General features: G+C 38.9%; 1 protein-coding gene across 1 annotated transcript in view; it reads left to right on the plus strand.

Moving 5' to 3' along the window:
* RINT1 (RAD50 interactor 1) overlaps nucleotides 1-23,322 on the plus strand; it is a gene marked incomplete at both ends in the record, with an annotated part of 26,102 nt that continues 2,780 nt past the window's right edge. The window contains 12 exons of the mRNA XM_084230066.1: nucleotides 1-42; nucleotides 434-479; nucleotides 5,128-5,309; nucleotides 8,524-8,765; nucleotides 12,190-12,363; nucleotides 12,461-12,610; nucleotides 13,145-13,301; nucleotides 15,557-15,667; nucleotides 15,763-15,988; nucleotides 17,027-17,164; nucleotides 18,504-18,703; nucleotides 22,508-22,722. Of these exons, the coding sequence (XP_084086192.1) occupies nucleotides 1-42; nucleotides 434-479; nucleotides 5,128-5,309; nucleotides 8,524-8,765; nucleotides 12,190-12,363; nucleotides 12,461-12,610; nucleotides 13,145-13,301; nucleotides 15,557-15,667; nucleotides 15,763-15,988; nucleotides 17,027-17,164; nucleotides 18,504-18,703; nucleotides 22,508-22,722 (1,883 nt within the window). The remainder of the gene's footprint in view (nucleotides 43-433; nucleotides 480-5,127; nucleotides 5,310-8,523; nucleotides 8,766-12,189; nucleotides 12,364-12,460; nucleotides 12,611-13,144; nucleotides 13,302-15,556; nucleotides 15,668-15,762; nucleotides 15,989-17,026; nucleotides 17,165-18,503; nucleotides 18,704-22,507; nucleotides 22,723-23,322) is intronic.

Below are 23,322 nucleotides of genomic sequence, written 5' to 3' on the forward strand. Positions count from 1 at the left end.
ATGCCCTCGGCCGACGAGATCGGCGAAGCTCCGGCCTCCGCGGTGAGGCCCCCCTGACAGCCCGGGCAGGGGACGCTTGGCCCCGTGAGGTGGCACAGATCCCCCAGGGGAAATTGTTTCGGTGGGGTGGCTTTGGGGACGTGGGTTCCGCGGCCCGCGGGAGATGGCCTTGGCAATCCGGGGAGATGGCACAGACCTCCCAGGGAGGTGGTCCCAGTGATGTGGCTCTGGCCACCCCGGTGAGAGGACACAGATCTCTCCGTGGAGGTGGCCCATTTTGGAGCCTTCATCAGATCGCCTTGGCCTTTTAGGAAGGTTCCATGGGAAGGGGTCTGGGACCTCTAGATCCTCGGGTAGATGTTCTCTGGGATCCCTGTATGAATGCCACCTATCCTTCAATCCTAACGTGTTGATCACATTGCTCTCTCTTTAGTGCTGCTCTGAAAGTGGCGATGAAAGGAAGAATGTGGAGGAGAAAAGTAAGCTGACTCCAACTACCCTAGCACTTTTACCCGGCTATCTCTCCAAAACTCAGCCTTCCAGGGTCTGCATCCAAGAAGGGCCTTAGCAGTTATCTTTTAGATGAAGTATGGGTTTTTTTCTGTGTACAGTATGCTTGCATAGTATTAAATGCTAATGGTCACTACATACACGTTTCTGTCTATAAAATTGTAGAATATGATATGCTTGGACGTTATTTTAATGAACCATCAGGATTTTGGAGGAACTAGTGATGTAGGAGAGATTACGGTCACCTTAATTGAGTTCAAAGGAATTAAATGATATTTAGTCATATACCTTCAGTGAATTTGCAATTTAAAGTTCACCTAGGAAGAGCACAACAGATACCTTGTTTCCTGGATCTTGGACTGGGCAAGAAAGAGGGAAAAGGTTAATACCTCCTCTTCCTACTTAGGACACTTCCTCCACTACCTACTTACTTCCAGGGATCTGGACATTTGTTATTTTACTTGAATGAACTAAACATGGCAGGCTTTGGCTATCAAGGAATGTTCAGGGGTTTCTGAAGTGAAATTTACCGAGGAGAAAAGAAACACCTTTTTTTTTGGGGGGGGGACCCTCCTGGTGGATATCGGTTTTTTGATCATGGCAAACAATCTGGGAATGAGTAGTGGTACGAGAATTAGTACCTATGTTATCATATTGGCTTGAGGAGTTAGGTTTGCCCTTAACATGGCTTCCTATACAGCCTGCCTCAGAAAAAAAGTTCTAAGTAGTCCACAGCACTTGACAGTTGTAGCTATCACAACTCAGTTCCTTTTCCTTAAAGGATTTAAAAGTACCCCATATCTCTCAGGTAAGCCCTTCCTTTTTCCACCTTTGTCCCATGCTTGGGCAGTTGACGCCTACCAGGCCATCACTTTAGCAAAATGATAGACACAGATTATAGACTTTGGCCTTGTCCCTCCTTTGGTGGCTCAGTCAACTTCTTAGTGACTAGGAGTGCATGCTCTTTACAGAAAAACAGAGAGACATGAAAATTCCAAAATCATCATTGTGTCATTTTAAAGAATGTCATTTGACTAAGATCATATTCTGCATTTAAATGGTTATATCAAAAGAATTTAATAAAAAATGAAGATAGAATTTATTCCCTGAGCAACCTTAGCATACACTAGACATCCCCTTTACATATAGCCTTGCCTCTGCTATTACACCCATATAACTCACGTCTTATTTAAGATAAACTGAAAAAGGGCCTCCCCGGTGGCGCAGCGGTTGAGCGCTGGGTTGCGAGGCTGCCCGCGGCCCCTGCGGCGCCGGTTCGATCCCCGGCTGCTCCCCGGCCACCGGAGGAGGGTCCCACATGGCGTGCAGACCTCTCCTGCCGCCCGCTGCTCCCCTCAGCAGTGTACTTCGGTCCTTCTGCCTGCTCTGCTCCCCACTCTGGCTCTGGTGAGTTCTCTCACCCTCCCGCGCTTCTGACTGTGCCCAGTGCATGTATAAACAAAACAAACAAACAAGCAGACAAATAAATAAATGGAACATGCCTCTGTGGGGGAAAAAAAAAAAAAAAAAGATAAACTGAAAAAGAAGACATTGTGATTCCCATACAGAATAGTAGCTGGATTTTTGTATTAATAAAGGCTGATGCAGGGGCCTCCCCTGGTGGCGCAGCGGTTGAGCACTGAGCTGCGAAGCTTTCCTCAGCTTCTGCAGCGCTGGTTCGATCCCCGGCCGCCGGTGAGGGTCCCACATGGCTTGGCAGACCTCTCCTGTCTTGCCCGCTGCTCCCTTCAGCAGTGTATTTCGTCGGTCTGCCTGTTCTGTTCCCCGCTCTGGCTCTGGTGGATTCTCTCACCCTCCCGCGCTTCTGACTATACCCAGTGCTTGTATAAATAAATAAATAAATAAATCTTTTAAAAAAAAGACTGATGCAGACCAATCAATTCTTTTTCTTTTTTCTTTTTTTATTTGTTTGTTTGTTTGTTTATTTATTTATACAAGCACTGGGTACAGTCAGAAGCGCGGGAGGGTGAGAGAATTCACCAGAGCCAGAGCGGGGAGCAGAGCAGGCAGAAGGAACAAAGTACACTGCTGAGGGGAGCAGCAGGCGGCAGGAGAGGTCTGCGCGCCATGTGGGACCCTCCTCTGGTGGCCGGGGAGCAGCCGGGGATCGAACCGGCGCTGCAGAGGCTGCGGGCAGCTTCGCAGCCCAGCGCTCAACCGCTGCGCCACCAGGGAGGCCCTCTTTTTTTTTTTTTTTTAAGATTTATTTATTTCTACAAGAACTGGGGTACAGGCCAGAAGCGCAGGAGGGTGAAAGAATTCACCAGAGACAGAGCTGGGAGCAGAACAGGCAGACGGACCAAAGACACTGCTGAGGGGAGCAGCGGGCGAGGCAGGAGAGGTCTGTCATGCCATGTGGGTATCTCCCTGGCCGGTGGGGAATCAAACCTGCGCTGCAGAGGCTGTGGACAGCTTTGCAGCGCAGTGCTCAACCTGTTGCACCACCAGGGAGGTCCCAGACCAATCAATTCTTTTAACAATAAAAATAATGGATTGAGATTCGGGAAACATGGATTTCAGTTCATTTACAGCCTTTGGAATATAGGCCTGGCAAATTTTAAAGTTTTTGGTTGGGAAAATGAGGCATAGACTTATACTAGTTTTATGCCTTCCTATGAGCAGGTCACTGGTTCTCATTGCATATGAACAAAGGAAAATTTGGGGATTTTGGTGTGTGGCGGAGGAACAGACCCAATTCTAAATACACTGGTATATATTCTGCTATTCTTTACATAAATAATTGGTCAATATCTGATACTTACATTTGGTATTTAGGCATTATTTAGATATTCATACTTTCATGTTATTAGAAGTAGACCGTTATTTTGTAATAAGGCTCATTGCTGTTTTCTTAACACATTTTTGGCAGAGTCAAGTTTTACAAGGGCAGCTCCAAGGAGGAGCAGAATGAATTTCACCCAGTATTGCTTCCCCAGAGGCTCTGTTGTTCCCCCATTTTTCTCTCTCAGGAACACTTTTTTTTTAAATCCTTTTTTTTTTAAATACTGCTGAGATCTAGGGAGATTAAAACCCATATGTGGAATAAATTCAAGTTGTGAACTGACTAGGGTTGAAATATACTTAATGACTAAAAGATTGCACTGTGAAATGTAGTTACCATTATACATTATATCAAGTTGATCCAAACTTCAGGCTTCCTAAACTTTTCCAGGACATAACCATCAGTAACCAGAAGAGGACAGCTTACATATGGAAACAGATACATCACAGGCAAACAACTTATCTTATTAGCACACTAGGTTGAAGTGGGAGGAGAAAGATAGGGCAGATATGGTCTGTCGCTCTTATTTTCTGTCAAATAGCTGCTGTGGGCCTTCAGGTTTCTTTGGGGTTCAGTGCACATTCAGAAAGCCACCTGACACAGTCGGTCAGGAGGTATAGTTAGAGATGCTAGAAAAGAGAATCAGTGTGGTTGGTGTGTGAATTTAGACAGGAAAATAATTACCTTTTGAATACATTGTTTGTACTAGAAATGTTTTGTTTAAATGAAAATTGAGAAAATAAAAAAAAATTGAATCAGCCCATTTCACAAAAATTGAGAGGTAAATTATGTCAAATATTCTGGATAGTGGAGGAAAAAGTATTGAGTTTTATAGAGTGAAAAACTGACTTGTGAAATATAGGAAATGACTGATTGTCAGGCATAGAATAAGAGGTGGACTCTGGAAAACCTCTCATACTAAATAGGATGAGACAGAAGCTATACAGGATTCCTATTTTCACTGGGCACTGTTTGCTCTGTTACAGTAAATGTTGCCTTTGTTATCATTTTTCTCAAGAAGTGGCTTCAGTCAGCTGTTTTTGTCACATTTAATAACTCTAGTATAAAATTGGTCCATGTCTAGCAAGTTTAGTTTATTTGCCAGGGAAAGAATCACTTTACATTATACAAATTCAATTATTTTGATTCTTTTCCTAGTAATATATATTTTCTTTAATTTGCCTTCTCTCCCCCCGCACTCTTACCCCGTTTCTGACATGGTGGACATCTGTGTACAATGACTTTTGAAGCGTTAAAAACTTCTCCACACATATATAGAAAGGAGTTTTTGTTCCTTGTTCACCCTTTCAGATTTTTTTCATATACTTGAAATATTTTAATACTTTTATAAAAACATTTTTTAAAAACCAGAGTCTTCCTTTGGTGTTTTTTAGACCATACCATATGGTTCCTTATAAATTCAGAAAATATATTACAATTTTAATAAAAACTGCATCAATAAAATCAAATTGGACCTTTTTTCCCTGCAGTAGTAAAGTGGGTTGATACAGTCTTCTGGAAATTTGATGATCTGTACTGTCATGCCAACATCTTTTGAAATCGTAGTCATTAGGACAGACATGAGGAGTTTCTTCATCCTGAATTTCCTCAGCTCTTGCTTAAGTCCTAGGTCAATAGATTGCTTTATAGTTATTCATTTGGCATTTTTGTGTATATATGTGTGTGTACATGTATATGTATATTTATATAGATGTATATATACACACAAATACTCTAATGGAAAAATTATATATATCTTGTATTTTTTAATTCCATCATATCTAGTGGTATTACTTGTAATTCTTTCATTTTAGGTGACATAAATATTTCAGCTCTTGTTGAAGATGAGCAAGTCAGCAAAGATACAGATAATGATCTCTCTTCCTATGTATCTGCATTTATCGAGAAGGAGGTTGGAAATGACCTTAAATCTTTAAAGAAACTTGATAAACTCATAGAACAGATGACAGAGAATAAAATGCAGTTAGAAGAACAGGCAAGTATTAAAACTCATTGAAATAATACTGCTAGTATACTTACATTGTAAGTAATCTTGTTTGATTTTGAAGATAAAGATTGTGACAAATAGTCTAATTATTTTGAACTGTTTAATACGTTCAGTGACCTATAGTATGTTAGATATTTTACAAATTATGTAAAGGACAATGTTTCTACTGATATGTTTTGAACACATTAATAGTTAATATTTTTTTTATTTTTTATTTTTAAAGATTTATTTATTTTATGCATACAAGAGCTGGGGTACAGGCCAGAGGTGTGGGGGGGGGGGTGAGAGGATTCACCAGAGACAGAGTGGGGAGCAGAACAGGCAGATTGACCAAAGTAAACTGCTGCAGGGAGCAGCAGGGGAGTCAAGAGAGGTCTGCTGCGCCATGTGGGTTGCTCCCTGGCCAGCCAGGGATCGAACTCATGCTGCGGAGGCTGCAGATAGCTTCATAGGTTGTGTTTTAACCCCTTGTTCCACCAGGGAGGCCCTGACCCATCTCTTAAAATGCTTCCCTATCTTGAATAATGGCACCACCATCAGACCTGAAAACTAGGAGTCCTCCTAGATTGTTTCCCATCATCCTCATTCTATCCCCATCACCAAGACATCTGAGTTCTCCTAAACATCTCGTGTGCCATTCCCACTTTCTCACCTCTGCCGCTACCATGTCATTTAGGACCATTCTCTCTTGGATTTGATGGAACTTTATCCATCCTCTGTTTATTCTAACTATCTTTTTTTACTCCTCACAGAAGTTTTATTATATGAAAATAAGCAAATATATTACACAGTTAAAATCTGTTTTATATGTAGCATAAATATTTAAAATATGCATAGCTTAGTGTTTAACAGTTAATATAATAGTCTACGTGTTTCTGTCTACCTATCTATATCTAGCCCTCTTAATGGTATTAAGATATTCGCATATGGCTGTATATAATTTATTTAACCTAGTCCTTACTGATGGTTATTTCTGCTGTTTCCAGTTTTTGTTAATAGAATTAATATGAGAAAATCATAATTACCACATTACCTTTCTAAATCATAAATCTAACTGAATTATTCCCTTGTTAAAAACTGTTGATGGATGGGCCTCCCTGTTGGCGCAGGCGGTTGAGCGCCACACTGTGAAGCTCTCCACAGCCTCTGCAGTGTGGGTTCGATCCCAGCCAGCCAGCGAGAATTTCACATGGCGCAGCAGACCTCTCCTGTCTCGTCCTCTGCTCCCCTCAGCAGTGTATTTTTTCAGTCTGCCTGTTCTGTTCCCTGCTCTATCTCCAGTGAATCCTCTCACCCTAATGTGCATCTGGCCTGTACCGCAGTTCTTGTATAAAAATAAATAAATCTTTAAAAAACAAACAAACAATAAAAAACTGTTGATGGTTTTCCACTACTGGCCTGGAAAAAGCCCACATTCTTCTAAGGCACAAGATACACCTGTGATCTTGTTTCTCCCTACCTGTCCAGGTCATCTGTGTTTCTTTGAACTATAGTCTGTGCCCTGCTCAGCTGCTTGCTTTCTCTGATCATGACTGAGCTTTTTCTTCTGCCTGGAATGTCCTTCTCTTCCAAAGTTTCCTTCAAAAGTCTCACCACCTATCCTGCAGAATCTGTGCATGAGCCATGCAAAAACCATTGCCTTGTATGTTGAGGCAATTAGAGCTTATTAAAAAAAGGCAGACTCTCATTTACTGCATGAGAACTGCTGAGTCTGAATTTCCATCATAACAAAATCTCCAGGTGATCTGTTTATATTCAGGTTAAGGAAGCACTGTCTGACAACACTATTATACAATAGCACATCTCTTTTTTTTTTTTATTTGTGGGACCTTTGCCGGCGGCTGGGGAATGAACCAGTGCTGCAGAGGCTGCGGGCAGCCTCTCAGCCCAGCGCTTAACCGCTGTGCCACCAGGGGAGGCCCAGCACATCTCTTTTTTTTTTCAAAGATTTATTTATGCATATAAGAGATGGGGTACAGGCCAGAGGTGTGGGGAGTGAGAGGATTCACCAGAGACAGAGTGGGGAACAGAACAGACAGATTGAAGTACACTGCTGAGGGGAGCAGCGGGCGAGTCAGGAGAGGTCTGCTGCACCATGTGGTTTGCTCCCTGGCTGGCTGGGGGATGGAACTCTGTGCTGCAGAGGCTGCAGACAGCTCCATAGGTTGCATCTTAACCCCTTGCGGCACCAGGGAGGCCCCTATAGCACATCTCTTTTATTGAATTACTACCAATCTTTGAATTATTTTCTTCATATCTCTTCCATATGAACTGAGCTGAAGGCCAGTTGTGCTGTGTCTTATTTGTCTGTCTATCCCTAGCACAGTATCTGATAGTGTCTAACCAGTAATAATTGAATTGAAATTCCTCTGTACCATATTTTTATTGTACTGGTGTCTAATATTTCTATGCTTTTCCATATGCCATAAGAAAATTTCATTTGATAAGTACCATATCTACAGACATTACCAGTTACCATCTTCTCATGTCAGTGGTTCTCAAGCTGGGCTTGAATCAGACTCACTTAGGAAACTTACAAAATATGGATACCTAGACTTTCAGAATCAGAACTTTATTTGTTTTTGAAGGAAAACAATTAGATAAATCATGTAAATGTCCTCTGACTGGACTTTCTGAAAATGGGCCCTTCAAGAAGGCAGATGCATAAATCTTTATTAGTGGGCTGCTGATGGACTCTTTCCCTACACTTCTCCAAACACAACATTTCACATTTCAGTTTGGTTGGCACAGGATGCAAAAGTCAAACCTTGCTTTTAAAAGCGTTTAGGGCCTCCCTCGTGGTGCAAGGGGTTCAAGCACAGCACTATGAAGCGATCTGCAGCCACTGCAGCACAAGTTTGACAAGAGTTCAATCCTCGGCCGGCCAGGAGCTACCCACAGGGCACAGCAGACCTCTCCTGACTTGCCCGCTGCTCCCCTCAGTAGTGTATTTCAGTCAATCCGCCTGTTCTGTTCCCTACTCTTGTTTCTGGTGAATTTTCTCACCCCCCACATCTCTGGCCTGTACCCCAGCTCTTGTGTGCATGAATAAATAAATCTTAAAAAAAACCCAAAACTTTCAATTGACAATTTTCAATTATATCAGAACAAACATGTATTTTAAAAGTAATGAACTAATAAAAAAAGGTTATGAAAATTTCATCTGATGGCTGCTGTTCCCCTTTTTTTTTGGCATGTTCAGGTACTTACAATTTCATCAGAAATCCCTAAAAGAATTCAGAGTGCCTTAAGAAATGCAGAAGAATCAAAGCAATTCCTAAATCAGTTTCTGGAGCAAGAAACTCATCTCTTCAGTTCCATTAATAGCCATTTGCTGACCGCACAGCCCTGGATGGATGATCTTGGGGCCATGATTAATCAAATTGAAGAGACTGAACGTCATCTTGCTTACCTTAAATGGATTTCACAAATTGAAGAACTAAGGTAAAATGGGCCTCTTTGTTCTCATAATTATTATTTTCCTTTGAGACTCTGTCTTAGAGAGTGCATGCATGCCATTAAATAATTGAGTTAATTAAAGATTATAATAATGTAATTTTACCAGTTGTTATGAAAATAGCATTATGATAATGATTCTTTTCCTTTATTATAAATGAACATAAACTTTTCAGGGAGCTTAATTTGCATTTGAAAGGAAATAATCTAAGTAAAAATTTTAATTCCTATAGATGTATTGTGAACACATAACTATTTTTATAATGTCAAGTTAGTAAAACAAACCCTCAGTGTGGTATTATTCCTCTTTATTTTTACTTTTTAGGGAGGGAGACTTAATTAAATGGATTGTTTTCTCTATAATTTCAAATATTTTCATGGGAATCATCTAGTAGGAGCTATATAGTAGTCTTAGATGACTAACATTTCTGTACCTTGTGAGTAGGGGAAAAAACTTCTTTATTTGGGGGGTTGATTTCATAACATGGCTTCTCAGCCCCCTCCCAACTGTGGTATTTCATCCTTGCTTTGTTTTGTTTTAATTACTCTTGCTACAAAGCTATTAGCAATCATTGATGTTGTTTGGAAGATTTGAGGGGGGGAAATTATCTGAGAGTCTTTTTTTTTTTTTTTAATTTATTTATTTATTTATACAAGCACTGGGTATAGTCAAAAGCGTGGGAGCGTGAGAGAATTCACCAGAGCCAGAGCAGGGAGCAGAGCAGGCAGAAGGACCGAGGTACACTGCTGAGGGGAGCAGCGGGCGGCAGGAGAGGTCTGCGCGCCAAGTGGGACCCTCCTCCGGTGGCCGGGGAGCAGCTGGGGATAGAACCGGTGCTGCAGAGGCTGTGGGCAGATTCGCAACCCAGCGCTCAACCGCTGCACCACTGGGAAGGCCCTATCTTGAGAGTCTTAATATCCTGTTTCAAATGTATCATAGTTAAAATATTTTGTTTTGTCCTGCATATATTTCCGAAAATTTTAAAGAATTTTATCTATCTGTTCAGTATGAGAAGCTTGGTTTTGCATCAATGAGGAATTTTTAGGCCTCCCTGGTGGCACAGCGAGTTCTCCTGCCTCTCCTCTGCTCCCCTCAGCAGTGTCTTCAGTCCGTCTGCCTGTTCTGCTCCCGCTCTGTCTCTGGTGAATCCTCTCACCCTCCTGCGCATCTGGCCTGTACCCCAGTTCTTGTATAAATAAATAAATCTTTAAAAAAAAAATGAGGAATTTTACAATTATAGATAAAGTGATATGCCTAAGATTATAGTGTTAGAGCAATTCCAGAAATTAACTTAAACAACTTGTTCAGATAAATTATATACAGTGAAGGAATTTTATACCTTGTTTATTTTACTTCATTTTCCCCACTGCTCTGAAAGAAAATACCAGTAAGAAGCATTAAAACAACCTTATTAAATAAAATCAGTTATTTAAATGCTTTACTCTTATAGTACAAAGTAATAGATTAACTAAAATGGTACTATGGTTGTGAATAACCTTTTCTTTTTTTTTTTTTAAAGAGGCATGTATTTTTTATTTATTTGTTTGTTTGTTCGTTTACACATGCGCTGGGTACAGTCAGAAGCGCGGGAGGGTGAGAGAATTCACCAGAGCCAGAGCGGGGAGCAGAGCAGGCAGAAGGACCGAAGTACACTGCTGAGGGGAGCAGCGGGCGGCAGGAGAGGTCTGCGCGCCATATGGGACCCTCCGCCGTTGGCCGGGGAGCAGCCGGGGATCGAACTGGCGCCGCAGAGGCTGCGGGCAGCTTCGCAACCCAGCGCTCAACCTCTGCGCCACCGGGGAGGCCCAGAATAACCTTTTCTTGATGTCTGAATTCTTCAAAGAGTAATATGCCCAGGGAATCATATTAAACATAGAAATCAAATTCATAATCAAGTAGAGCATAGTTACTCCTCTCTTTTTAAAATAATGTATACTTTTCCTTAGGACTTTGGTGATACATCTCTATTTCTAGCTTTCTTTTGGGCTTCTGAGATTTTCTTATTTCCTAATTTCCCTCTAATGACCTGTTTTTTTAAATTCTGTAGCACCTTCTCTCTTAAAGTCACTTTTTTTCAGAACTCACATCTTCATATTAATTTTGTTGCCTGAATATTATAGTATAGGAGTAATCATTATGAAGGAAACTTACTACCCTGGCTTTGCCTATAATTTAAATGCCACTCATGCTTCAGATTGTATGGGGATCTCTCCTATTAAGCAGTACCCCTGATTCTGTGGCTACATATACATTTTAAATTCTTTTGTAACATTTGTACATTTCTTAAACATGGTAGTTTTTATTTTAATATAATACTTATTTGGATTTATAATTTTTAGAAGTGGAAAGTCATTGAGAAGTTTTTAGGTAACTTGACATAACATACAGGAAAGAACCTTATACAAGAGTTGTCACTCAGGTTTGCTTACCACCCGCACAAGCCTGCAAAGAACTGCTGGCCTTAATTTAGAAATGGAGGGTTTATTGACACCCAAGGGGAAAAAGAGTGTTTTCAAATGATAATAGCTATAAATTTCAAAATCTGTTGGGCATTTTAATAAAAATGCTTAGGAAAGGAGAAAAATGAGAAAAGTAAAAGTAGGAGATAGCCAAAAGGGCTGACAAACAGAATAACACAAACATAAGCTTAATATCCTTATGGAGGCTTGAAGCAGTGATAGTGGGAAAAAAAGCACCTCATGGAAGGAGAGGAAAAATACTAATGTATAGTGGCAGGGTGAGAACACATTCCTACTCTGAGGAAGGCGCACCTACCCCAGATCATAGCTGCAGCAGCACATCAGAGACTACAGTCCCAGCACAGTCACCATTCAGCACAGAGGCCAAGTGCCTGGGTGGAATACAGGTAGGCTGCCTTACTTCAGATTGCCTGCAGGGGGCGACTCCTGAATTGAGATTAATTATTGAAAAGGTTATATTTTAATCCTTATTCTTAGATGAATATGTGGACTATGGTATTTTTATCAAAAGAAACATTTCAGTTTTAAATAAAACTGGCCCAGTGCGAGGCTGCCCGTGGCCTCTGCAGTGCCGGTTTGTTCCCCCACCGCCGCGAGGGTCCTACACCCCCCCCCAAAAAAAAAAAAAAAAGAGAGAAAGACTGACCAGAAATGAGTTGTGCCTGAGGGAATGTGACAAAGGGCAAGTCTGTTCTGTTGGGAGGAGTGGAAAGGGAGAGGTGGAGGAAGGTGTCCTGATTATTTACTGGCTGCTCTAGAGGAATGCTGAATTTGAAGACTCCAGGGTCCCAGAGACTTGTATCAGGTAAATAAGCCCCCTCAAGGTGGTACTTTATTCTATTATGTAAAACCGAAGGTAGAAGCAGCTTTTCTGAATTGGGAATTATTTTGAAAAAATGTCCTTAATAGTTTGTTTTATCTTGTTTTGCAGTGATAACATTCAGCAATATCTGATGACCAATAATGTCCCAGAAGCAGCCTCTACTCTGGTGTCTATGGCAGAACTTGATATTAAGCTTCAAGAATCATCCTGTACTCATCTTCTTGGATTTGTGAGAGCCACTGTTAAATTCTGGCATAAAATTCTTAAGGACAAGCTTACAAGGTAAAAAATTTATCCATATTTCACGGTAAATGCTCCAGGTGTTTATTTGGTAATCATTTTACTGAAATATGTGTGTGGTTTTTTTTTTTTGTTACAGCGATTTTGAAGAAATTTTAGCACAGCTTCATTGGCCATTCATTACACCCCCTCAGGCTCAAACTGCTGGCTTAACTCGACTGGCCAGTGCCCCTGAAATACACAGTAACCTGGAGACACTGTTTTGTCAACTTCTGAAACTACAAACCTCGTATCTCTGTCAGAGTTAAAAACTTAGTAAAATTTCCTTTTACTAGAGTGGTTTTGTGGCTGGAGAGTAAAACTTTTCTAAAGTAGCTAGGAAGCCAAATAGGAATTCAAGGTTTAGACTTAATCTATATGTGCCCATGAAGTGGTGGACTGTTCTCTTTCAAAGTGAATTACACTTGGGTGAGAGGGCTGTGAGTTCTGAAATACATGACTAACTTAACAGAAAAAAATGGGCAATCGGAGGAAACCTTAGTGCTATAAAATAATTACTTAAATTCATTTATTTTGGGGGAGATTAATTCTAATAACTTTATATACTGTATTGAAATCACAATGTAAAGTTAGACTACATTAAATTAGACTATATACATATCTGTATTATAATTAGACTAATTTTACTTAGGATAAAGTACTTTGGTTGGAAAAAGTTATTGTATGTATACACATACATACATATGCACATCTATACATATATATATATATATATACACGTGTGTACGTTTGCATTTCTTTTTTCTTGACTTGACTATGTCAGAGATGAATTATTTACTGAGCCAAAACACCTCCCAGAAAAATACTCTCTTCCTGCATCCCCTTCTGTCATCCTGCCCATCCAGATTATGCTGACTCCCCTTCAGAAGCGGTTCAGATATCACTTCAGAGGGAACCGACAGACTAATATGCTAAGCAAGGTATGCTTTGTCAGTTCTTGTCCTTGATATTTATTAATAGCAAATGTTAATAATGTCTGTACTTTTGCTAATTTAAGATAAAATCTGAGTTTCTATTCACATTTTTTTCCTCAAAAGAAATAAATTCCGGGGCCTCCCTGGTGGTGCAAGGGGTTAGGTCCCAGCACTCCAAAGCTATCTGCAGCACGAGTTCGATCCTTGGCCAGGGAGCCACATGGCACAGCAGACCTCTTCTGTCTCACCTGCTGCTCCCCTCAGCAGTGTATTTCAGTAGATCCACCTGTTCTGCTCCCCACTCTGTCTTTGGTGAATCCTCACCCCCATACCTCTAGCCTACACCCCAGCTCTGTATGCGTAAATATATAGAATAAATCTTGACAAAAAAAAAAAAAAGAGCCTCTAGAATGAGGCAAACCTATGCTCTATACCTTGCTAAATGAGTCACTTTGGATAAATAATTAGCCTTGGTGAACATCATTTCCTCATCTGCAAGATGGGGAGAATAACAAAAGAAATAAATTCCTGTTTTGTCACTGTCTTAAATAGATATATTTTCAAACTTGTGTTGATAAATTGTAGGAGTCAGCTCACTCATCAGCACACTATCTGACTAATTTCTAGTTTCCCTTTGGGTGTACTGTAGCATTACTGCAGTACTGGATCCACATTGATTTATTTATTTTTTAAAGATTTATTTATTTATACAAGCACTGGGTACAGTCAGAAGCGCGGGAGGGTGAGAGAATTCACCAGAGCCAGAGCGGGGAGACGGACAGGCAGAGCAGGCAGACGGATGAAGTACACTGCTGAGGGGAGCAGCAGGTGGCAGGAGAGGTCTGCGCGCCATGTGGGACCCTCGCCCGGTGGCCAGGGATTGAACTGGCACTGCAGAGGCTGCGGGCAGCTTTGCAGCCCAGCGCTCAACCACTGCGCCACCGGGGAGGGCCGAGAATTAACTTTTGAATATAGGTACTGGTGCTAATAATTGTGAGAGAGAGATAAGGTGTGGTGGAAAGAAGTGTGGAAGCAATTCACTAAGTAAAACAAAGCAATAAATCTAAAGTTGTAGAGAGCTAGTAATACTTTGAAGGAGGGAAATTGTGAATTATGTTTTTTTTGAAGTGTGGTCCCAATGATTTCAGAGCCTAAACTCTAGTTCTTGATATTAGAGACAGTTCTGCAGTCATTTTTTTATTCACACAACAGGGATTTACCATTCAGTAAATATTTTTGAATCCCTTCCCAATAAAACTTTTATAGGACATTCTCTAGAGACAATTTAAAATGCTTCATATTAAAAATTATTTTGATAATTATACCTGTATTTAAAGCATATGTAATTCTTGTAATGCAGACCAGCCACATTTAAATTTTTTGGGGGGGAAAAAAGGGCAGAAGAAAATAATGTTTAAAACTTAGTTTGGATATTTTTAAAGTGCTAGGTTTAAATACATATGGCATTATAAATTTTTTTTTCTTTTTTTTTAGTGAACAGCAGCCTCAGATTTGATTACATGGCAATACAAGAAAAATGTGCTGTATGTTGTCTATTATTAAAGCTGCTTTGGGGCCCTGTGTTGGGTGCCTCGGGGATTTTAATAAAAAATTAGTAATAGGTCTGCTGCCCTGGCTCACTGTGGTTTTTTGGAGTATTTGTGGGTTCAGGGCTAGTCCTGCAGTGCAAATTAAGTCATTGGCATTATAAATTTTAAGTATAAATTATAATTATATGTCATAAATTTATGGGACTAAGCTATATATATATATATATATATATATATATTTAGAGATTTATTTATTTATATAAGAACCGGGGTACAGGCCAGATTTGTGGAAGGGTGAGAGGATACACCAGAGACAGAACAGGGAACAGAACAGGCAGAGTGACTGAAACACACTGCTGAGGGGAGCAGTGAGTGAGACAGGAGAGGTCTGCCGCCCCATGTGGGACCCTCGTGGGCCAGCCAGCATCTAACAGGCGCTGCAGAGGCTGCGGACAGCCTCACAGCGCTGCGCTCAACTGCCTGCGCCACCACGGGAGGCCCCGGACTAAGCTATATTATTGGACTTTGTTGGGAGTACACTGGGAAATATTTGATTATTAAGCCTTAAATGATTTCAAAGTAGAAATTGTACTATGACATACAGGAATTTTTCAACTAATTTTTATAATTGCTGTTTGTATAGAATTAAAGAGAGCCTTTTAACTTTCTAGTTGGAATGACTTAAGAATTCTGTTTTACTTCCTTTCTCAGCCTGAGTGGTACTTGGCTCAGGTACTTATGTGGATTGGGAACCACACTCAGTTTCTGGATGAGAAGATTCAGCCAATATTAGACAAAGCAGGCACTTTGGTAAATGCAAGGGTAAGAGACTTAGTCTTAAGCATTACAGTTTAGAGTTGTATGTATCTGTGAATAACTTGTCATTTACAGTACCTTATGCTATATATTTCTTTTAGCTTGAATTTTCTCGGGGCCTCGTGATGCTGGTTCTTGAGAAGTTAGCTGCTGATATTCCTTGTCTTCTCTATGATGACAATCTCTTCTGTCATTTGGTGGATGAGGTGCTTTTGTTCGAAAGGGAGCTCCACAGTGTTCATGGCTATCATGGCACTTTGGCTAACTGTATGCATATCCTATCAGAGGAAACTTGTTTTCAGAGATGGCTGACTGTGGAGAGAAAATGTAAGTGCTAAAGTGGTTAGAGGGTAGGGAGAGATTTATATGTATATATAAAATTTTGGTGTTTTTCTACTCTGGGTCCGGGTAGAAATGAGAGCTATATAACTTCTTGTTCAGAGTTTAAGAAGTTGCCTTCAGAGATCATTTTATATTCTTCCCATCAAACTTCAGTTTTTTTCTGGAATTGCAGTCTACATGTTTCTAGCCAGTATACAGTTAACTGTTTTATAGAGTTTATATATAATATTTGTTTTCTTGGTAGAATCATTTTGAAAATAGCTTGTCTAGTTGATATATTTTGAACATTTTGGAGTAGGGTAGGGATGAAATATTTTGTTTAACCTTAAAACAGAGCAAGTTAAATATAATTCATCTAGTGAGTTTTTTTCCTTAAAGATTTATTTTTTACTTATTTATGCATAGAAGAATTGGGGTGTAGGCCAGAGGTGTTTGTGTGTGAGAGGATTTTCCAGAGACAGAATGGTGAGAACAGGAGGATTTACTGAAATACACTGCTAAGGGGAGCAGCAGGCGAGACAGAAGAGGTCTGTTGCACCATGTGGGTTAGCTCCCTGGGGAGGGACTGAACTCAGGCCTCATGGTGCTGACACTTAACCTCTAGGCCACCAAGAAGGCCCTAGTTTTTTTGTTTTTAATAGAAAAGTCATAATTCTAGGGGCCTCACTGGTGGTGCAAGGGGTTAAGACGAAATCCATGAAGCTTGCCACAGCACTGTAGCACAAGTTCAATCCCGGGCCAGGGAGCTACCCACATGGCACAGCAGACCTCTCTTCACTTGCCCGCTGCTCTCTTTGGCAATGTATTTCAGTCAATCCATCTGTTCTGTTCTCCACTCTGTCTCTGGTGAATCCTCTCACCCCCCACAACTCTGGCCTGTACCCCAGCTCTTGTATGCATAAATAAATGTTTAAAAAAAAAAAAGAAAAAGAAGAAAGTCATAATTCTTAAAAAGTTTTAAGTTGAAAAATTAGGAATGACTATAAATACGCAGTTGATATGATCCTTTTCTCTGCATATCAGTCGCTCTTCAAAAAATGGACTCAATGCTTTCATCAGAAGCTGCCTGGATATCTCAATATAAGGATATCTCTGATGTGGATGAGTTGAAAGTTCCAGACTGTGCAGAAACATTTATGACACTGCTCTTGGTTATAACTGGTAAATATAAGTCTTTAAACATGACTTTGGTTTAAAAGTACTGATTCTCTACATGGCACTTCTAAGAATTTTAGTACTTTCTGAATCCTCTGGCCATTCAGCTTAAGTGTCAATAGATAGTGATTGTCCTAAATTTTAAGTATTTTGTTTACCATGATAGATCAAAGATTACAGAAGAATAAAATAATAAACTAACTTGAAGGATGTGAGTAGTAATAGAAACTCTCAAGATAGTGCAAGAATTTATGACCAGAGGGTGGCCATAGCTGTGCCCCCCGCAGGCCTGCTGTTCTCCAGGTACTGGGCGCTCGTTACCATCCTCCTCCCTTTGTCCTTTCCTTGGAGCTGTAGAGTAACCCAAAGAAGGGTCATTCTGCCCAGTCAGTATGTAATTCCATATTTTTAACTGTAAGAAAAATATGAAAATTCAACACTAAAAAAAGTTTAGATTTCATTTTTCTTTTCTTTTTTTTAAAATTTTTTTTCTTTTCTCTTTTTTTTTTCCTATATATTTTTTTAAAGAATTATTTATTTATTTATACAAGCACTGGGTACAGTCAGAAGCGCGGGAGGGCGAGAGAATTCACCAGAGCCAGAGCGGGGAGCAGAGCAGGCAGAAGGACCGAAGTACACTGCTGAGGGGAGCAGCAGGCGGCAGGAGAGGTCTGCGCGCCATGTGGGACCCTCCTCCGATGGCCGGGGAGCAGCCGGGGATCAAACCGGTGCTGCAGAGGCTGCGGGCAGCTTCGCAACCCAGCGCTCAACCGCTGCGCCAGCAGGGAGGCCCTAGATCTCATTTTTCAAAAAAGATTTTTATTAGGGAAATTTTCAAATACATAAAGAAGTAGCATAATACAGTGACCCCTCAGGTATTTGTTACTAGGTTTAAAAGAGTTGTCACTTTTCTATTACATGTTTTTCTCCACAACATTTTCCATCCTGGGTTATTTTAAAGAACATTTCAGGATCACTTCTTCACTTATAATTCTTAAGTATGTATCTTTTTTAACCTATCCTAGTTCTGTCTTTTCAAAAATTAAAAAGTCATTTATTTTTTGAGGAAATGGAGTGTTTTTTGTAATAATTTTCTCATGTACCTTTTGAAAAATTGATGTATAATTTATATTTGGTGAACTGCAGATTCTTATGTGTATAGTTCAATGAGTTGTGACTGTTAAATGTACTTGTGAAATCCATGTCCTTGGAGAGTGTAGAAATAGATCCATACTTGAATGGTCAATTGATTTTTGACAAAGGCACCAAAGCAGTCAATCGGGAAAACCTTAACTGTATCATGACTAGTACCAAAAACCTTCATATGTCTTAACTTTCTCCACAGACAGGTATAAAAATCTTCCCTCAGCTTCCCGAAAGCTGCAGTTCCTGGAGTTACAGAAGGACTTAGTGGATGATTTTAGGATACGATTAACTCAAGTGATGAAAGAAGAGACTAGAGCTTCCCTTGGCTTTCGCTACTGTGCAATTCTTAATGCTGTGAACTATATCTCAACAGTACTAGCAGACTGGGCTGACAATGTTGTAAGTTAACGTGCTTTTATATGAAATAATAGAGTAATAGTTTAAATAATTTTACCTTTGGAAATGTTGATTATACAGTAAGCAAAAATGTATGGGTTAGGCAGAATCATAATTAGGTCAAACTTAGTGTGATTAAAGTGCGAGTTTTTCCTCAGTAAAGTCTCAAATGGTTAAATAATTCTGATACTGTAATCATTGGAAAGTCAAGAATTTTAATAAAATAGGTTTTTATAATATGAACCTTTTTCCTTTTTTACACCTTGAAAAATTCATGTATGGTAATTCACATTTCAGAAAAAATTATAATAAAGGTGTCAAAAAAACAATAAAATCCAGTATTTTAAGGAAAATAATATTTGTTGCCTCTTGAATGCTTTCAAAGCATGATAAATTATGAAGAATATTTGAAATAGAAAATTTTTTAACTTTTAATTATTTCATACATTAAAAATTTAATGTTTCAAATATATACAAAAGTAAATAGAAATTCTATTTGTAAAAGTAAATAGAAAAGTTAAATTCCATGTGCCTATCAGCCACCTTCTTACACCAGTTTTCTCTCATTTAAACCTCTCCTCCACTCCCCATGCTTGATTATTTTGAAGTAGATCTCAAATAGCATGTTTCACGGTATTTCAGTATATATCTCTAAAAGGTAAGAACTCTAGAAAATAATGTCATCACAATACTATTATCACATCCAAAAGGATTAATTTCTTATATTGGAAGTTTTATTTTAAATAAAATCTTTGGATCCAGTTAACAAGTAAGGATTCATCAATAAGGATTTTACTTATTCTTCCTTTCACCAGGCAGATTCCATGGGTTGACAGATTTGATCTGCCTAAATATAAATTAAGTAGCAATTTATTTTTATTCTTTTTACTAATCCAAGGAATATATTGCTTTTGGGACTTTTAGTAACCATATTTTTCCACATGTACTTCCAGCCAAAAGTGAAGAAACTTAGTAGCCTTTATAGCCTTAACAGAAATAAGACCTTTAGATGTTTTAGATATTAAAATGATCTCAGAGGGTCTTGAGGACCTCCTTCTTGGATTAGGGTGCTCTTGGATTAGGAATCACTGTTCAAAGATTATCTGTGTAGATACAAAAATCAGCTTAGATTTCCATTAATGTGTCCCATAGATTTCATGACCCAGAGTTACTAGAGAATAAAGATAAAATTGTCAAATGTACATTAAAAGGTGAAGAAACTATACTAAGGATAATGAATATGAAGATACATTATAAATGTAGAGTATTTCATGATTGTGTCATGAAATAAAAATAGGAAAGTAAAACAACTAATTTTAACTAAAAAGTTAAAAATACCACTTTTAAAATGTGCTAGGTAAAGTGGGAATTGAAAAAATTAGAGTTAAATAATTAGAATTAGGAAAATTGATTAACTGAGGGTTGGTGATAAGTTTACATATACTAAGGAAGATCCAGTTTTTTAAAGTGTGTCTATGAGTCCCAAAGATGGATAAGGTAAATTTAAAATTGCTGTATATTGTAAAATCTTAATGTAATAAAACAAAAAATAAAAGCAGAAGTGAAATATACTTAGATATTTAAACTATTTAATGCCTGGGTTAGAGAAAGAAATTAGAAAATATGACAATATTTTTTAAAATATGAATTTATGAAAAAAATTATAGTATACTGCTAAGTGTTATATAGAAGAGAACTTCTTTACTGCGAAAGAAAACAAAGGTTTTTATCTTAAATATAGCATAAGCCAAAATAGATAACAAAAATAAATATAATGATGACAGATATAAACAAGATGACAATCAGTATCAGTGTGTTCTTATTTGGACTCTGGCTGGGACAGTAATTATTTAAAGCCTGTTCTACAAAAATGTTAACTGAGATCCATAATAGCATTCTGCTGAGCAGGAAAATAAGAGAAAATAATTATTTCATAAAATAAAAATGTAGAGTGTAATAATCAATGCACTTAGTCACCTCATCAAAATAATAGGAGTGTATTTTAATATATTATTTCTAATTTTAATAAGTACTGTATTTATTCAGCCCGCACACTGCTCCATTTTCTGGTAAACTTTTTCATATCTTGAAACAAACTCATTTTTTATTTTTATGCCAGCTGATCAAATAATAGACTCATTCTGAGTCATACTTTTAGCTTCCCAAAATATTTGTGGAACACATTAATTGCTTGATGCTATAGTCTATTTAACAAAGATGAATTGGCCATCATCCCTATCCTTAGACAATTTGTAATCTGATACTGAATTAACTGAATACTTCTGTCAACAACTAACCAAAGTTTAAGAACTGACTGTTGAAATGATGAAGTAACTCTCTGTTCTAGTATGGTTATTATGGTAAATTGTTTGACATCGAGAGTCCTTTAATCATCTTTTAGTCCTTCAGACTGTGAATCCTTTCATCATTTACAATCAAGTTACACAGATGGAAAAAGAATGGACAGATATCACCTTTCATTCATTTCACACTCTATTAGTAGCTGTCCATTGCCAGGTTGTGCCAAGCCCAACATAACCATCCACTCAAAATTAGAACTTTTTCAGTTGTAAGTAAGGAGTTGGGGTGGAGTGAGGAGGCAAGAAATTTTTGTAACTGAAAGTATTAGGGATGGCTGCTGAAGTGGTTCATTTCTAGCTTTATTCTCAGACATGCTCTGGTAAATATGTCCATAGGTAGCTCCTGGCTAATATATGCCATCAGACATCTCAAAAAGACAGTGCCTTCATGTCCCTGATAGTTTAAGCAGAAGTACCAAGGTGGCCTTTCACCTGTTCATCCTTGAACACTCACTAGTGCGGCCACGCCTGTCTTCTTTTAGTGGACATTTAAGTTGTTTTTAACCTTTTGCTAATTATCCACTGCATTATTTTCCTGTAGGGCAGAAAGACTACTACTAATTCTACCTAAAATGCCACTGTAAAAATTGCTAATCTTAATTCACATATCTGCTAGGTTTACTACAAGTCTATCTGTGCCTAGAAAAAAGATGAGTACTTAAAGAAGTGAGCTATCAGAGAAATACAAATCAAAACCACAATGGACTACCACTTTATATAAACTAGGATGGCTATAGTAACAAAGAACTGTTAGTGAGGATGTGGAGAAATCTGAATTCTCATATACTCTAGATAGGAGTGTAAGATGGTGTCATTGCTATAGAAAATAGTCTGGTGTTTCCTCAGTTAAACAGAGTTGCCATGTGATCCAGCAATTCTACTCCTAGGTATATACCCATGAGAAATGAAAATATATGTCCATGCAAAAATTTATACATGAATATTTATAGTGGTATTATCCATGATAGACAAAAAAATGGAACTAACCCAAATATCTATCAGCTGGTAATAGAAAAATAAAATGTGGTTCATGTAATAGAATATTTGGCAATGAAAGGAAATAAGTACTGATACCTGTTACAATATGGATAAATCTTGAAAATATACAAAGTTAAAGTTAGTTATAAAAAACCACAGTGTATGATTCCACTTATATGAAATATTTAGAATAGGCAAATCCATAGAGACAGAAAGTAGAGTAGGGTTGCTTAGAGAGCTGGGGGTAGCCTATAGTAGACTGGGGGATGATGTCTTGAGGGGTTTCTTTTTGGGGTAATGAAAACATTCTAAAACTGACTGTGGTAATAGATGCAGAACTCCAAATATATGAAAAGATGCTGAATTGCATACTTTTAAGTGAGTGAATTGAATGGTTTATGAATCATTTCAAGTTGTTAAAAATAAAAGGCGTAGTGTAATAAGCATGTTAACATGTTTTTGCTTTCAGTTCTTTCTACAACTTCAACAGGCAGCACTGGAGGTCTTTGCAGACAACAACACTCTCAGTAAATTGCAGCTGGGACAACTGGCCTCTATGGAGAGCTCTGTCTTTGATGACATGATTAACCTGTTAGAGCGTTTGAAGCATGACATGTTGACCCGTCAAGTAGACCATGTTTTTAGAGAAGTTAAAGATGCTGCAAAATTGTATAAAAAAGAAAGGTAAGTCGGGCCTCCCCGGTGGCGCAGCGGTTGAGCGCTGGGTTGCGAAGCTGCCCGCGGCCTCTGCGGCACCGGTTCGATCCCCGGCTGCTCCCCGGCCCCCGGAGGAGGGTCCCACATGGCGCGCAGACCTCTCCTGCTGCCCGCTGCTCCCCTCAGCAGTGTACTTCGGTCCTTCTGCCTGCTCTGCTCCCCGCTCTGGCTCTGGTGAATTCTCTCACCCTCCCGCGCTTCTGACTGTACCCAGTGCATGTATAAACAAAAACAAAACAAACAAACCAGCAAACAAATAAATAAAGCATGCCTCTATAAAAAAAAAAAAAAAGAAAAAGAAAAAAAGAAAAGAAAACACAGCTAAAAAAAAAAAAAAAAAAAAAAAAAGAAAGGTAAGTCCTCTGTATTTTCTTCTTTATCAACTCTGATAATAGTCAGACTTCCAAGGTGTCTAGGTAGCAAGCATAGAGTTTGGCATTTTGTGCTCCAAACTTTTAACTGCCTTTGATGGAAATCTCTCTAAAATATGTTCACACATTCTTAGTCAGAAGAAACTGATCATAATTTAACCTTCAGTGGTGTCTGTAAATACAGAGAACTGGTCTG

Source organism: Talpa europaea (assembly GCF_964194135.1).
Source record: "Talpa europaea genome assembly, chromosome: 3".
Taxonomy (NCBI): Eukaryota; Metazoa; Chordata; class Mammalia; order Eulipotyphla; family Talpidae; genus Talpa; species Talpa europaea.